This window comes from Pseudopodoces humilis, chromosome 1 (genome assembly GCF_049639895.1).
Source record: "Pseudopodoces humilis isolate 2021_Gansu_Grassland_sample_001 chromosome 1, ASM4963989v1, whole genome shotgun sequence".
Lineage (NCBI taxonomy): Eukaryota > Metazoa > Chordata > Aves > Passeriformes > Paridae > Pseudopodoces > Pseudopodoces humilis.
Genome location: NC_142200.1, coordinates 127,847,476 through 127,864,357, shown reverse-complemented (window position 1 = coordinate 127,864,357; position 16,882 = coordinate 127,847,476). Strand labels below are relative to the sequence as shown.

At 40.7% G+C, this 16,882-nt stretch overlaps 1 protein-coding gene across 6 annotated transcripts in view; it reads right to left on the bottom strand.

Moving 5' to 3' along the window:
• The window catches only part of SGCE (sarcoglycan epsilon), a 33,138-nt gene extending 17,675 nt beyond the window's left edge, over positions 1-15,463 (bottom strand). For 4 of the 6 annotated variants that reach the window (XM_014248729.2, XM_088051359.1, XM_014248731.2 and 1 more), the window contains exons 1-4: positions 15,320-15,463; positions 7,064-7,168; positions 3,120-3,242; positions 332-489 (exon numbers count right to left, since the gene is read on the bottom strand). In XM_014248729.2, the coding sequence (XP_014104204.1) occupies positions 332-489; positions 3,120-3,242; positions 7,064-7,168; positions 15,320-15,428 (495 nt within the window). In that variant the 5' untranslated portion in view covers positions 15,429-15,463. The remainder of the gene's footprint in view (positions 1-331; positions 490-3,119; positions 3,243-7,063; positions 7,169-15,319) is intronic. The other 2 variants (XM_088051388.1, XM_088051382.1) reach the window with 2 other exon arrangements.
• Positions 15,464-16,882: the final 1,419 nt, after the last annotated feature.

Here is a 16,882-nt window from a genome sequence, read left to right as displayed (position 1 = left end):
ATGAAAAATAATTTAAAAAACCCCAAATCAATCAAACCAAAACACAAAACCAAACATTTACACAAGAAAAAAAACCCACAACTGCTTATTGACTGAACACTTTCATCTAGTGAGGAAAAGTCTGACCTGTATTTAGGTATAATGTTACAAAGTTACGATTCAGTTATTCTCCAAGTATAGTTGTTTACAAAGGTTTTTTGCTCTATATTTTGAATAAAACTTCAATATGAATAGTAATGAATTTTTCAAAAACAAGGGAGAACTTGTTGACAGTTCCGAACCTTATACTCTAAATCAAAATACATATTTTTGAACTTCTGAAAGCAAATACCTCAATGATGGTTGGCTTGCCCACGTTTTCTACAGTTGGTGAGCCATACAGCACTCCATCACTGTATGGTGTCCTTTGTATGTAGCGTAGCCATCCAGGTCTGTCAGGGTAACCCATTAAATTGGTATTAAATGTTATAGGATCATTACTTATTTCACCTAGATAAGAGAAATTATATTAGAATATTTACAAGGAAATGCTAAATGCTTTGATTTAAACTTTTCAACTAGGAAGTCTTACTCTGCTGCTTTCACTTGTTTTCTGAACCTTTCTAAGAAGAAAAAAAACAATTAAAATTTGCTAACCTTTACCATATCAGAAATAAGTGAGTTCACTTATGAGATGAGGTCACTGTTATTACTCAGCACTTATAGGTATCAAGAAATTCATACCTGGAAAGTGTAACCAACTGCAGACATAATGTGCAGGTACTTCCTAGAGTCTTGGCTAAGTGCTCATGTTCAGTAACTTGTGGGTCTGATTTTTAGACCAGTTCCACCTCAAATGGAAGCACCTAACCTCCTTACAGACAAAAGCACAAAGGTTTCAGTCCTTTAATTCCCCCTCCCAGCTTCCTTTTATTTAAGTTTTTAATGATGGATTCAGGTATTCAATGTACTGTAAAGAGTGGCTGTGTAATCAATAATGTCTGAAAGCTTCTGTTAGCATTAGGATTAACATACAGGTTTTTTGGCACCAACAGCCTGGCAGTCATTTTAATTTAGAGAAAAAATTAATTCAAAAAAGGATCCTCCATTCCTTGAACTGGAGCCACTGATGGCTACTAAATACAGTGGTCCAGCTGAAACCGGTAAAAGTCCTTTAAGTCAAACCAGAACATCAGTTCTTGTGGTTCTTATTGATACTCTTATAAATGTCTGGATTCTACTTCAGTTTATTTTAGCTCTTGTAAATGAAATCAGGCCTGAACACTACCAAATCCTCACCAGCAAGGCAGTGTCCAGCTAAGGCACAGAACTTGAGTCAAATCCATTCTGAGCCTACACAGACACTTCCTGCCCTCCACTCCAACTCAGCTTTGAGAGGGCAACAGCACTGTAGGACAAGTGATGAAAGAAGGGAACAGCCAGGCTGGCACAGAAAGCAGAAACCAAGCCCAGTGAAGAATGAACAGCTCTCATCTTCTCCAGAGAGGGACAAAGAGACCGAAATGTGTTGCCCAAGGGTGACTAGTCTTTAGGTACACATTTACACATCTGGTTGAATAAAATGAACCAGAATCAGACCAAAACAGTACTTGAGTGCAACACAACTTCCTCACAATTCTCTCAGAACTCCCAGTAATCTAATCTATTGCAGTCAGAATCACAAAATTCAGAATTACAGAATATGAGCTGGAAGAGACCCACAAGGATCACGCAGTACAGCTCTTAAGTGAATGGCACGTACAGAGCTTGAACCCACAACCTGGCATTACTAGCACCCTGGTCTAAAATTCCCAGTACCACAAATGATTTGGGGAAAATTCTGAAAGCAACCTGTGAGACATTCTGGTTTGCCCTTCCTTCATCAAGGTAGGCCATGGTAATGATTGAGCTCAGCAGACAAAAATTAAAGTACCATGACAACACTTGACCTCACAGTGAATTTCTGACATAATCACGACTGTCTGTGGGGCAATTCCAACAGGATCTGAAACCAGATGCCTTGGCATCACACAAATGTCAAGAGGCTGCCACTGTAAGACAATCCATCATTAGGAAAATTTCAAAATTCTTTCCACTTATGTGCCAAAACTGAGAGAAAACTGGCACAAACTTCACTCTGCCAGTCACCATGACATAAATGAGGACTTGGGTATCCATGCCAGGGAAAACACACATTTTACGAAGAGAAGAAATTTTTAAAACTTTTAGGGTTGACTCATGTTTACTCAAAATTTAACCAATGCTAACAGAAGCTTTTTTTTTTTTTTTAAAGTGAGTCTCAGTAATAGCACTCTCAAATCAATTCCAAACTTCATTATTGAAACAGGCTTTGATTATGCATGCACTGTACATAGGTTTTTCTTATTCTTATAAGAAAATTGTCATATTTATATAAGTTGGATATATTTATTTCTTTTCATTGTTGATAAGTATGTGTGGCTGAATGCTCTCTCTCTTCCCACCCCTCCCAGATTGCTTACACATATTCTAACCTACAGTGACCAGTCTTTTAGCTTCAGTGTATGGCAAAACCATACTTAGGAAACCACAGCTCCTTCTCTAAAACCAAGCTGTTTACTAACATTAAACTGTTCCTAAATAAAGGAAGAAGGCTGAAGCTAAAGGACTGTTTTTTAAAATGAAAGAAAACAGTATTATGAAGTCTCATATTTGATTTAATCTTCTACGTTATGTTTACTATATGGTTTCAAATTACTCCTTCATATAGCCTGATACATACTATGTCTGAAACAAATGACCAGATAAATAGCATTTTTAACAGACATAATTAATAAACTTCCACAATTTCATATTTAATGCAAAAGTGAAGGAGCACTATTTAATATCAGATATAATGTGTTACTTCACCTTCCCAAATAGAGTACATTTTTCACAATTTACAATTATATGCATCTTTCCACAAATGATCACAAACTAGAATATTTTAGAAGTGTAGGACTACACGTTTTATTTCATTTGAAGATATTTCAATAGAAACTAAAACCTGTCTTGTTTATCTTATATGTTGAGCCACAAGGCATTCTAAATAGACTTCAATTTTTTATAACAATATTTTTTCTGTATTTGCATATAATATGGAAGATCTTAGCATTTCATACCAGGCTTTGGGTAAGGAGGAAATTCCCCCTTAAAGTACTCTCTCTCCAAAACATGAACAAACAGAACTCCAGCAGAAGGGTATACATTCCGATCAGAGTGCACCTTAGACAGAATTGTGTACACTGAAAAGCAGAAGGAGAGATAAGAGACAGAAAAAAGGCAAAAATGAGACATGCTCTAGATAACTTCATGCATTTCAACAGCAATGCAGGCATCTGGGAGAAGGAAAGCAACAAATATTAGACACCTGTTAATAAGATTTTTAAAAGGTTACATAGATTTAAGAACAGAACACAGAGCAAACCCTCTCTTTGCCCAACAGGATCCTTTCCAAGATTCCAATAAAATAAACTGCATATGTTAAGATTTCAAAAGTTGAATCTTTATTTTTATTGTAATTAAAAAAATGAGGAAGGCTATTACAATTTTGTAGTTGGTTTATTTGTAATATTACTTTAATAAAAGTACAATAAATTAATTATACAATCATGTTTTCCTGATATTTTACATAAAGAAAGCAACTGAGGAATACAAAAGAACCTTACCAATCGACAGTTCTCATTCACCACTGAACAAAAATGGCAGATTTTTCAATTCTTGTGCAGAAAAGGACATAAAAATCAGCTGAAGGGAATTGCTATGAGTTCTTAAAGCTAGACTTTCTCAGACCACCCAGGTAAAATACATCTCAAACTTCAATTAGAGAGCTCATTACTAAAGATGTTAGGCTTGTATTGAAGGATAACACAAAAGAACAAGGGTATTTATAGGCCAGTCAGCTGAAACTGATTCCAAACAAAAAAAAGTGAAGCCATGTTTTACAGGACTGAGTATCAAAAACCTAAAGAAAACTTAATTCAGAACAATCAGCATATGTAAAAGCAATAAGATGTTTTTTATTTAGTACAAAATTCATTGATAAGGGCATAGCTTTTTAGGTATAACACATTTGATGCAGAACTACATACATATTTTAATGACTTAGAAGAATGAAGAAATGACTACAATAAATTAGGTGGTTTAGAAGCCACTTTAATAACAAGTTTCAAAACGTAAGTATAAAGAATACTGATTTAATAGGTGTTTCTCATAGCACCTTAATAAGATGGATTGTAGCTTGCATTACTAATTTTATTACTATTGAATTTAAGTTAATGCCCTGAAAGAATTGATCATTGGTAATAGATTTTGTCAGTGAGATGAAGATTACAAAAGTAGTAGATAAAGATCACAGAAAACCACACGCAGCTCCAGCCTTGCTTGCCAAATTTGAGGAATCCTCCATGAGGAATCACATCTCCAAAAACAAATTATAGACCATACAGCATGGAGATGCTGTCACTAGGAAGACAGACTCGAAAAGACACTTCAGAATCATTGTAAAAAATTCTTGGGAACAAACTTGTAGGTCCCAGAGGGGCTAATTTCAACACTTGGATGAATAAGCAGGACACATTTGAAATGTGGATAAAGTTCATGTAATTTTTTAATGCTGGTATAATTTTTTAATCCTGGCATCATTTCTCCAGCCTTATAATTACACCAACTTTCTTACTTGAGATCTGTTAAAAAAGGCACCACTAATTAGGCATTAATCACAGGCATTCAAGCTCTCACACCACGTACTCTTGAGTGGAATCTCTCTCACCTAAATTTAGATGCCTACAGAAACAACATCCACCACTGAGTTAGTCAGGCTCCTTTTATAGTCAGTGGAGAAGAAACAGACACTTCCAGTGGTTGATTTATTTGATTTCTCCTGTAAAATGAGATGAATCATGTCCTAGATTCCAGGCTACACTGACTAGATCTCCATGCACTGTAGAGGCATCTGAGAGGAGATGCAGACATCTGTAATGTAGACCTCTACATTTAATTACATGCTGCCAACTCTTCAAGCTTAATGTTGCAGAATGAATAGCTCTGAATATACTACTGATCACATTCCACAGCATTTGTTTTTTCCCATATTTGAAAACCACTTTTAACACAATACTGAATAGAACACCTTTCTAACAGTTTTATCTTAGTGACAAAATTAAAATGATCCTGAAATTTGAATTACAATTCCATGTGATTAATAAACCAGTTACTGTAATTTTCATTATGTAGACTTACATACAGTAAGATCATTTATTTATTAACTTAAAACTAGTAAATTGTTATCCAAAAAACCTCTGCACTCAATTTTGTGAATGAGGTGTAAACAGCACAAGGAAATTAATTAATTTCCTTTCAAATACTTTCAAGAAAAACTGAAAAAGTAACATCAAAAGAAAAAAGAACTGAAAAAATACAGTGGCTAGCTGAAAATGCATCAAATGCCTAGAGAAGTTAATTTTTCCATTTCTGATGCTTTTCCTCTAAAATGAAAAGCCATTTAAAACAGGAAGAACAGTGAAAAAGTAATGTGTATTTTTCCTCCATAAGTAATTCTTTCAGAACGAAACAAGCATAATAGAATCAACAGTTACTGAAAAACAACATATAATAATTTTGTCTGCTATAGGAAACCTATTACCACCACTAAAATACCTGCCCATTCCTAGCAATGAAACATTCCCTGCTGCTGAAATAAGTGTGCCAGAAAGGATTTGATGCAGATATAAAATATTGATCTTGGTGGAAGTCTAGAAATATCTCTCAGAAGGAAAAAACCCAGAAACCTGCTTTAACTTGTAATGACAAACACATCATAATACCACAAGTATGGTGATTCAGAACTCAAAAGTTCTTGCCCTCCTTGTCAGAGATGCCCTCCTTATTTTTCCCCAAGGAAGTTTCTTCAAAACCAAAGGAAAATGATAAGTCCTCAGTCCACTACACCTATCACTAGATTTTCAATGATGAAACAAGTAAAATGTTACTTTCTTCACAAGCCTTTAAAACCCATGATGATTTTTGTGAGACTGTGCGAGACTGGAGATGAATGTGTAATCATCATCTTGGGTGATCTAGGGACAAAACTGAATATACTTAACAAAGAGACACTAATCTAACACAGCAGACTGCCAGCTGTGAATTGCCTGGGCAAATTCCCTGTGGTAGATAAAAGTCTCATGGACTGTGAAAAGCTTCTCTAAAACTAATCATGGGAAATTAAAAATCTTCATTACTTAGGATCACATCAGATCCCTGGTATAATCAGCTGCCTTGACAGCACTGCCTTCCTCTTGTTTCCAGATCACTTGGAGGACTTTCTGTATGTAGATCCCAAGATCTTGAACACAGGCACAGCCAGGCATTCAGACAGGATTTTATCAGCCTGCATCCCAGAGTCTGTTACCAGAAACAGAAAACTCCCATCTCCAGAAATTTCAGAAGTTTCACCATGTTGATTGCAGCCTGTATGCCAATGATCCTCAGGAAAGAATTCACCTGGAAGTTTGGCTTTCTCCTAGAAATTTCAATTGGTTTTCTCCCCACTGATATTCAGCAGATGAAGCACAATCCCAGAAATAACTTGATCTGGAGGCCAATCCAGATTGCCTGTCCAGATGAGCAATCAGTGCAAAGCTTTTTCTCAGCCAGTGTGCACTAGCTACAGTATTTAATATGTACTTGTAAAAATGACAGTGAAATAGTCTTTTTACATTCATGTGTGATAAAAATTTTTAAATTGTTACAGAGAAGTTATTGTATTAAGCAAACCGCAGAGGTATCTTCAAGCAACCAGCCATGATAAGAAAATGTGAAGTGTTAGGTATAAACACAGCCATTATTTCAAGCAAAGCTACAGGAACAGGAAAAGTCAGGGAAGACTGACAAGAACACGCAGGTCTGTGAATATTTGAAGATTGAAGAAATGTAAAGTTATCCAAATTACCTACCTTAAAATAGCACCCTACTCCTAAAACAAGGACATGACTGGAAAAGCAAGAGTAATGTTAAAAGCAGGTTTGCTTGAACCAACAGGGTATTCAAATTTACAACCTAAACTCACCATTCTTCTGAACAGCCTTTATTCTGCTGATAACATAACTGTGGGCTCTCTTAGTCGTCCAGTTAACAGTTCCATTATTGCCATCAGCAGAGCTTAGCAAAAAAGCTTTTCAGAATAAAACAAATGCAAAAAAACAAATTAGTCAGATAACAGACTTCCACAGACAATCTGATCAGATGGGATCAGACACCTTCTACACCATGTTTTGGTTTTAGTCAGAATTTAGGAAGCACAGGTCAAAAAATAGAAGTGTTTGGTTTGAATATATAAATATATAATAATCTTTCTGACAACCACCTTTATTACACTGATTTTTCCAAATAAGCTAAGCTCACTCTAAATGCTTATACCTCTGCAGACGCTTCTGCTGACATAATTGTATTGATAACAAAGATGAAGAAGCGCAATCTCAAATAAATATATTTGCACTGTTAAAACCTCACATACAGGCAAAATATATAAGGTAGCTTTCACTGGAGTACTATATTTTGGTCAAAGTAGGAAAAGTAATATAAGCAAGCTTTGCTCTTATAATGATGCTTATGTAAAGACACATGTGGCTGATTGCCTTGCAGGCATAACCAATAATCAATTTTGAAAAAAGAACTCTAAAAATGGCTGCCTACATCCCACACAACTAGAACACAGCCTGAAATCAGCTAGATATATACAGCTGAGGTGGAAGTTTTAAATGCAGTGAGGAGCAAATGATGACTGGAGACAGAAGGCAGCTGTGGAGCTGACAGAGACTTCATCTCACCAGCAGCAGAGGTGCCTGAGAAAGCTCCCTCCTCACTTCCCACTTTTTGTTCCTGTTCTTCTGTGATGAATAATAGGTATACCAGCTTTACAGTTACATGCCAGCTGAAAGTATAGAGGGAAGGAACTGCAGTCAGATGCTAGGAAAGGGAAAGTGGCCATAATGAGTAGGTATTTTTATTTTTAAATAGTTTGGGAGTGAGAACTCATGTCAAACCCTCGATCAAAGATGTTTTTGGATTAGCATCTTAATGTCCTTGTAAAAACAGCAATACCAGAAACATCAAAGAGTGTACAAATTTGTATACAGATGCACCAGTTTGCAGGAAGAAACAAACACTTATAGGAAAACATGCACAGTACATGAAAGAAGCCTAAAGATCTGTAGAAACTTCTGACCTGTTGCACCAGGCAGCTGTTAAATTAGTGATAAGACATTCTCCAAACAGAATTCAGGAGGCCAAACAGATTTGGCTCAAGCAGTAATAAAGATATACCACAATCAATCTACACATGTAAGACAGATATTTATTATTGATAATTTACAGAAAACATCTAAAACCAAATTGAGGATGAAATGTAATCTAAAATTGCATTTTTAGTGCACTTTTGATTTTATTTCTTAAATTTAATAATTTGATTAATGCATTCATTATCATACCAACACAATAACATTTCTAACAGCTTTTTCCCTGCTGAAATGATCTGCATATATTGCAAGTCTTAATAGAATAACTTCCTAGGGACTATGAAATTTAGTACTGCATAGGACTTTGTGTAAATTTTAATAATTCTTGAAAAACTCAAGAAATTCCTAAAAAGGTTGAATAAAGTTGTTCCATTATTCCAGCAGGATGAGCTGGAATCAGAGGCTTCTTAGCTACAAACCAGCACCAGTACCAGACAAATCAATTAATACAAGATTAGATTACTGAATTATTAAATGGAAAATAGTATTAGAGTTGTCACAATTCTTGTCAAAATTATTATACTTATCACACTCCTTATTTAATATTTATTAAGGATTTAATGCATCTTTTTAGATACTTTTGGTGAGCCCACAAGTTTTTCCTGATGGACAGCAATAATGATGTTACCCTTAGTTATATAGCTTATCACCTAACACTTTGATTGAAAAAGTAGTTACTAAAGCATTTCAGCATATTTAAATGCGATTTAAAAAAAAAAAAAAAAAAAAAAGAGAAAAAAGACAAGTTCCACAAAATGTGTTTTTCAATATATGTGATTGGCAAGTGTCTTTGATTTGGGTTCCAAGTTGTGCTAGGTTTGGCTGTGTGGATTGAAGAAGTTACCAGTCTACATCTCCATGCTATGCTGCATTTCACAGGGGAACTGGAAAAGCGATCAGTATGCCTGTTTTCAGATCCTAGGGTTTACAGTGTGATGTTTCCATATATATCACCATTGATTTGATTTCAAATGACAGATGTGAAAAGCAAGAGAATAGGGCTGCTAAAAAGTTAATTTGTTATATGAGCTTTCTAGTGGGTCTCACAAAGTTGTGGCATTAGCCTTATGTAACTGGGATGGAGGGAAGAGAGGCAGGAAAGAAACGGAGATGGGAAGGGAGACAAAGAATGACTTGTATGTACCAAATATACTGATAGAACTTGCAGGTAAAAACAAAGGCTGGGAGACTGTCAAATAATAGAGAAGACAGAACAGTCTACATTGTCTAGTAAAAAGGTGATCAGTGATGTGCAGTTCAATAGAATAAAATGTAACTGCACACCAGGAACAAAGGCAGCAGCATGCCAAACACACACTGTGAGCACACAATTCAGGCATGCTCAGCTTGGGTAACAACCTAGAGATGCAAGTCAGGTTGAACAGAGCTTTCACCAGAACACTGGCTAGAACAGCTGACACGTAAACAGCAACATCAAGGAGGAACAGGCAGACTTTATTTTTGTACTTGACACAATTATGATCACTGTTCAAATGCTCTGTCTAGCAGAACCTTCAAGAAGCAACTGACAACACGAGGAAGGCTCTGGGAAGATTTGAATATGATTAAAGGATGACAAAAGAGACCTTATACTACAGAATGCAGGGATTCAAACTATGCACTTTATCAAAGAGACAGTTTAGAATTAATTTAATCAGCCTTGTACTCACGATGAAAGAATGTTAATAGTGTCAGGCTCTTCAGTCTGTTACACGTGTTGCCACAGTTGCTGGAGAACCCACCATTGCTTACAGCACCAGGAGCAATTCACAGCTCTGTGCCTGCGACTTGAACATGCCCAAGAGAAGCATATCACAGTTTTTTCTTCTTTCTCCAATTATGTTTTCTTTTAATTATTCTTTAATTATAATTGCATTGGTTATAAATAAAAGCCACAATTATATTAATTTTGACATTTTTCCTCTTTTTAAAGTACATTTGCATAATATTTAACAGAGAGGATACCCACAGTAATTTCTGACCATGTAACAATCAGAAAAGGACCAAAGTATCATGGACCAACTTCACATTCCCCATTCCTTTACTGCATTGACCTCCACACAGTATCCTGCACCTTTACCTATCCTCTTATTCCTTCTTTGAAGTAGGATCTCATGCCCATCTTTCCCACTACTAAAGCAGCACACAGCTCCAGCTCTCAAACACTGCCACTTCCCCTTTCTCCCACATGTCCATCTTCCCCTGGGACCTGACATAAACACATGCTTGTTACTTTGATGCCACAGGCCAGGGCCTTTGGCCATGCTTACACTGCCCCTTACTCTCTTACGGCACAACCCTGCTCCAGAAAGCTACCCCTGCACTCCTGTACTGCATATCCCATCTGGCTTAATCCTCCTTCCTGCATTCTGAGCTGGAAGTGCAGATCCACACACAGCACATTCTTCTGAAGGACTGCTGAGAACCACACAGCAGAACAGTTAGAAACTGACACCACAAGCTGAAGTGAAACATCTGTGAAGAGAGAACCATCTGCAAGGTACTTGTCCCACAGCTGAAATCAGAGCTTGTAGCCAGGCAGTTACTGAGGATCCGCTGGTGTCCGCACTGCATACTTGCCAGGTTGGTCACAGCATCCTTTAAAGGAGGCAGAAGTTGCAGCACTCACCTACTCTCCCTCCTCTTCCAAATTCCATGCACTGTCCTCTTCCCTACTATGTAGTACATGGCAGAAATTTACTATGAATTAAAGGAAATTCTCTCAGTGGAATTTTCTAACCCTTTTCAACAACAGCTACTATGTAAGAAACAGGAATTAATTTGTGCTAGTTCTCCGTTGCAGATTGCTCAGGTCCCTCTACATTCCATTTATTCAAACTGTCTAAAAGTCGAAATCAACCCCAGAAATGTTTCTCAGCTCTGTTCTTGTTCACCTTTGTTCAGTAGGCAATGGTTTTCCATCTGTTCCTGTGCTATCCACTGATTACTGTAACATTTGAATATTTCTCCTAAATCATTCAAGTCAAGTAACTGAATAAAGCATTTGTCAGTCTCACTGTTAAACTTCAGCATTTGCATTCATGGGAATGCTACAAATTAACTACTGGGAGAACAAAACCCTCATGATTTATTAACAGCAGCATTTACCCACCACCATTCCCTCCCCTACTGCAAGCCTGAGAACCAAATTAGGTTAGCATTTCCACCTGTGAGGAAAATATTATCAGCTCCTGTTCCAGCCCTGTGGTGTAACCAAAGGGTATGACCAGGCCATCCTGGTGGCCTGCTACTCCAGGATGTCTCCTACATTTCTATCATCTTTTGATATAAGCTATCAGGGAACCCCTGCAATTGCATTCCAGATTTCTGAGGTGGCAATTGTTCTGAAAGACTAAGGATTTCAGAAAAGTCATTGATTTCAATACGCTAAGATTTCTGTCTGCTCAGTAGGTTGTTCTTTCTAACTTCTCATCTTTCATAGCTTGGACTGTCACTAAAATAAACACATTTAAAAGACATTTTGGCTGTTTCTGTTGCAATTGTAACAACATTTAGACACAGATTCAAATTCCTATGGAAGTAATCAAAACTAGCAACTCCCTCCTTTCCTCTAGAAGTCTGCCAAGGAAGGCACTCTACAATGATAGTGGCTGCTGTAAAATTCATCACTCTCTATTCAGGAAGAATGCAAAAGCTCTTCAGATACTGAAAAAAACCCAAATACTCTTTTCTAGGTTGTAAATAATTTTTCTTAGTTTGACTGGAAATAATCTTTCTTCTAGAGAAAGAGTTTTACTTCAGTGACTGCAATTCCTGAAGTACTTTAATGAACTTCTAACCAAATCTAAAAACATTAAGGATCAAAAATAAGCCTTTCTACACTAACATCTTCTGCTATAAAGCTGACTTTTTATTGTCTGGCTTCAGGACCTCTACGATGTCTCCATGTACTGCCTATAAATAATGTGTTTCTGAAATGAAAAGCATATTAATGGAATGGCTACTTTTCCCCTCCTGTAATTGCTTATTCAAGTAAGTAGTTATTGACAGTAGATTGTACGTATTGACCTGGCTCAGACTAGTAGTACAGGCAGCATCCTCAGAGGCAGACAAATATCCAGAGGCTCTCTGAAGGAAACCTGCTTCTCTGTCCATACGATTGCACCCACAACAGAAAAAAGGGCAGGTGTGCTGTGGTATTAGTCTGAAAACACCAGACCATCTGTGATATGTTCTGCCTCCTTGCACAGGGTGCAGCTTAGCAGAGGAGTGTTGCCAACAGCACTTTTGCTGTCAACAGCAGGACAAGTGCAGGGATCTGGTTCAGCCTCCTGGATCCCCGCCCCAGCCAGCGATTTCACAGCTGTTTTAAACGGGCATGTCTGCAGCCCCACTCAAAGGGGGCATTCCCAGCACATTCTTCATCATCTAGCACACACCAGTGGAAACGATCCCATACCAGTCCTGGACAGTACATTTCACTGAACTATTTTTGTGGGTCGACTAGTTTTGAGCCAAATGACCCAATCCACAGTATCACTGTACGAGTTACCCGTCACCAAGGGAAGCAGCAAATAATCCCTAGCTATGTAAGGGCTGGAGAATGCTTTCTGGCAGCAGTGCAGCTTTATTACAAATTAATGTGACCACATAACCACAGCTTGCAAAGTGAGAACTAATGAGCCTCTTCCCCATTTTGACCCCTTTACAGGGAAAGGAGAACTTCATCGCTCTACAACTCCCTATTCCTGGGATGAACAGGGGTTCCAGGGATAACATGGGCACTGACAACTAACTCTAAGTGCAGAAATACAGGGCAAAACTACTTGCCACAGTCACTCAAACAATGTTTTGATAACCACTCTCTCTGCAGATACACAATATGGGGGCAATTCATTGCTCTGCCAAACTAATATGACAGACAGCTCTACTAGTATAATTTACCAAACTTCTAGGAAGTCTGTTACTATAAAGCCAGAGTCAAAGAACACGTAACTAGTTTCTAGTAGAAATGCTTAATTCTTTATGTCACGTCTCACAACGAAGATCCATGTTTTCCTAGCAGCAAAGCATCATCAGCTTGCATTTGAGAGTCAGTACCTTCAATATAAGTAGACCCTCTGGAGCAACTGAAATCACTCTTACAACCTTTAAATTCTTAATTCTCATGAAACCCCCGGATGTTGAAATAATGTTGTGCCTCAAGGAGGATAGGGAGAAGTGAGAGGCAGACAACTCCTCTGACATCAGCTATCCTTCTCAAAAAAGCCTTTTTCCATACATTTTTAAGAAATGCAAAAAGCATAAGTCAACTTTCTTCTGTAGATCAAGTGCTACAACACAAATGGGAAAAACTAATCCATATTAGTTGAGGAGGACTGAAAGAAATCTATTTACAAGTGCCATACCACTTCTCATGTGCCATTTTTTCTGTAAGATGTTTCTTGCCTTGTTAAGTAACTCTGCAGTACTGTAAAGTTCACTTAAGATCAGGATTAAAAAGAATAGATTTTCATGCTGGGCAATGGCTCATCTTGGATCCAGCAGACAAGGCTGGAAATTCTTTACTTAGGGAGAATGGAGGGGAGCTCAGGTGGATGAAGCTGGGACAGCTTCCTTCAGATCAGGAACATACTACAAATCTCCACCTTCCCAAAGAACAAATTTCATATAGATATGTCTTAAAAGAACATAACTGAACTAAAGTTCATGCCTCCTTTTTTATATCAGTTTCAAACCAAGTATTTTTCTGTTTTCTCAGAAACAACACTGAACCAACTTAGAAAGGTCCAAGTGGAAAAGTTATCATAAAAAAACCTTAAGACCTCTTCCCTTACCATGAAGCCTGGAAAGGACTTGTAGATTGACCTCACAACTCAGTTTCTAGAAGAACATTTAGGTGACCTTTTTAAAAATACATTATTTCAGTTGATACTGAAAGTTTATTCTAAACTGTCCTAGTTCTTGCTTGGTTGCTATTCACCAACACTCATGGAGGGGAAGGGGGAAGAGATAGGAAAAATTTCCACGTAACGGGAAAGCAGTGTCTTGCATCTAACAAATGAAAAAAATCCTCACATCGAACAACTTTGCACTTACCACATCTTTAATATATCCAGTGCCTCATGTCAATTCTGCTGCCAATAACAAGTATGGTCATAAGTAAAAGAAGTACTAGGAGGGTACCTAGACACTATTCAAGAGGATATAGAGCAGACTGCTTGCATATAACACACCACTGACTTCTCAAAACTCAAAATAACCCAAATAAATATCTTGCTGTCAACTTACTCTTAGTGTAGCAAGTCTCATCAAGGCAGTCCTGTAGCTGGGCTGCTATTAAGTGTTAGCTGTTTGATGTATTTCAGCGTGAAGAACCTTGTAGGTGAAAAACCTGCCTACTGCATAAAAGCTATTATTTAGCTTTTAGGGACCAGGATGAAGAATTTTCTGAATTCCTAATTCTGGCCCGGCTGGACTAAGTGGTCAAGATGGGAAATAAGGGAAAAGAGGGGCAACACAAAAGACACTCCCGTACTCAAAACAGCCCGTCTCTTACGTCAGGCACCAGGTCGAGGGAGTGGAGGAGAGCAGCGGGACCGGCCCAGTCCCCGGGAGCGGAGCCTCCCGCGCCATCCACCGCCTCTGAGCCAGGCCTGGCTCCCGCACCTCACCGGCAGTCCCGCTCCGGCCTCACCCGCCGCCCCCGGGCTCCCTCAGCCCCGGCCCCGCCGCGCTCGGGCGCGCCCGCCGTGCCGGGAGGGGCCGTGGCGGTCCCGCGGCGGGGGCACGGAGGCCGCCGTCCCTGCGCCGCTTATGGAGCGTCCTCCGGGAGCCGCCGGAGCCGCGGCATGGGGGATGCTGGGACAGCCCGGCCCCCGCACTGACAGAGGGCACGGGGCAGCGGGAATGGGGCACGCAGCGAGCCGCAGCCGGAGGGCGAGGCGGGGGGCCGGTTCCGCCGGGAGGGGACGCGAAGCCCGAGCAGGGCGGGCACCGCGGCGCAGGCCGGCCGCTGCCGGCGGGGCCCGCCACCGCTCGCCGCGGCGAGACGCGCCGTGACCGACCTGTCAGCAGGAGCGTGGTGAGGGCGCTGTGCGGCCACGGCCCCGCCGCGCAGCACCGCATCGCTCCCCGCTCCTCCGCCTGCTGCTGCCGACACCACCGCCGCCGCATCCTCTATGCCGCCAAATACCGCTACTCCTGCTGCCGCTGCCACCGCCGCCGCCTCGCCCCGCGGCGGCCGCAGCATCCTCCCCTTCCCGCCCCGCTCCTCCCCGCCCCGCCCCGGCAGCCGTCTCTAGGCAGCGCGGCCGGGAAATGCCGGGCATGCCGGGAGGGGCCTGTGGCCGCCATGGCGGGCTGCGCGCGGCGAGCGGAGCTGCTGGGCGCGGGCTCCGCAGGGAGCGGGCTCCGCGGGACGCGGTTCCCCTCAGGGCGGGGACGGGGACGGGGACTGCTCTGCCCCGCTCCGCGGTGCAGATGTGGCGGGATGAAGCCGTGGTGCGCTGGGTGGAGGGGGCAAGGCGGTGACTGAGGTGCCTCGCCAGCCCAGCCTAGACCCGCGCCTTCCCTTGGAGACCCGGCAGGGGAGGGCGGCATCCCACACCTCACAGGGTGCACACGGATGTCTTGTGCTCTTGGATATCTTTGTGGCGAAAGCCTTTCCAACAGCAGCGTTTTGAACGCCTTACCCCATTATACTGGAGGGGGTCCAGCAGAGGGTCAAAAAGATGATTACGGGTCTGTAGCATCTCTTATGAGAAGAGACTGCAGGACTGAGCGTGTTTAATCTGGAGAAGACTGAGAGGGGGTCTCATCAATGCATACAAACACCTTAAAGGCGGGTGTCAAGCTGATGGTGCCAGGCTCTTCTCAGTCGTGCCCAGCGACAGGATGAGGAGCAATGGCCATAAATTAAAACACAAGAAGGTTTACCTCAGCACAGGGAAGAACTTTACACTGAGGGCAGCAGAGCACTGGAACAGGCTGCATGGTGAGGTGATGGACTCTCCCTCTCTGGAGACGTTCAAAACCCACCTGGACACATTCCTGTGTGACCTACCCTAGGTGATTTTGTCCTGGCAGGAGGTTGGACTGGATGATCTCCAGAGGTCTCTTCCAATTTTAACAATTCTGTGATTCTGTGACACCAGCAGTAGGGCAGGACCGGACCTTGCAGACATGCCTGGTGCACACAGATGTGGCGTGCTCTTGGAGGACATCATGGCAAAAGCCCTTGCAAATGTAGTTTTCTGAACTACTTACCCTATTTTAAGCCTATATCCTTACTCCACACCAAGCTGTTTTGTTTTTCCCAGTGTTCAGCAGCTGTTGGTGCAGCTGGTGGAGTTGTGAGTGGGGTGTCTTGGAGGAGTTGTCATAGCCCCAGCTCCAGGCTCACCTCTGTGTGGAGGCTTGTATCCAATTTCCTGTGTCAGGACTGACCATTCATCCCGTGCTGTCTCAGTTCCACTGTCTGCATTATGCTTTCTGGACTCATTACTGGTTTTTGACTGTCATTTAATGTCTGTGGCATAGCCCAAAAGCTATGGCAGTCTTTGCTGAGCTGTGAAAGCAAATTTTTCTGTGGAGGTTGGAAGAATATTGTCAAATGTAGTTCTTGGCAA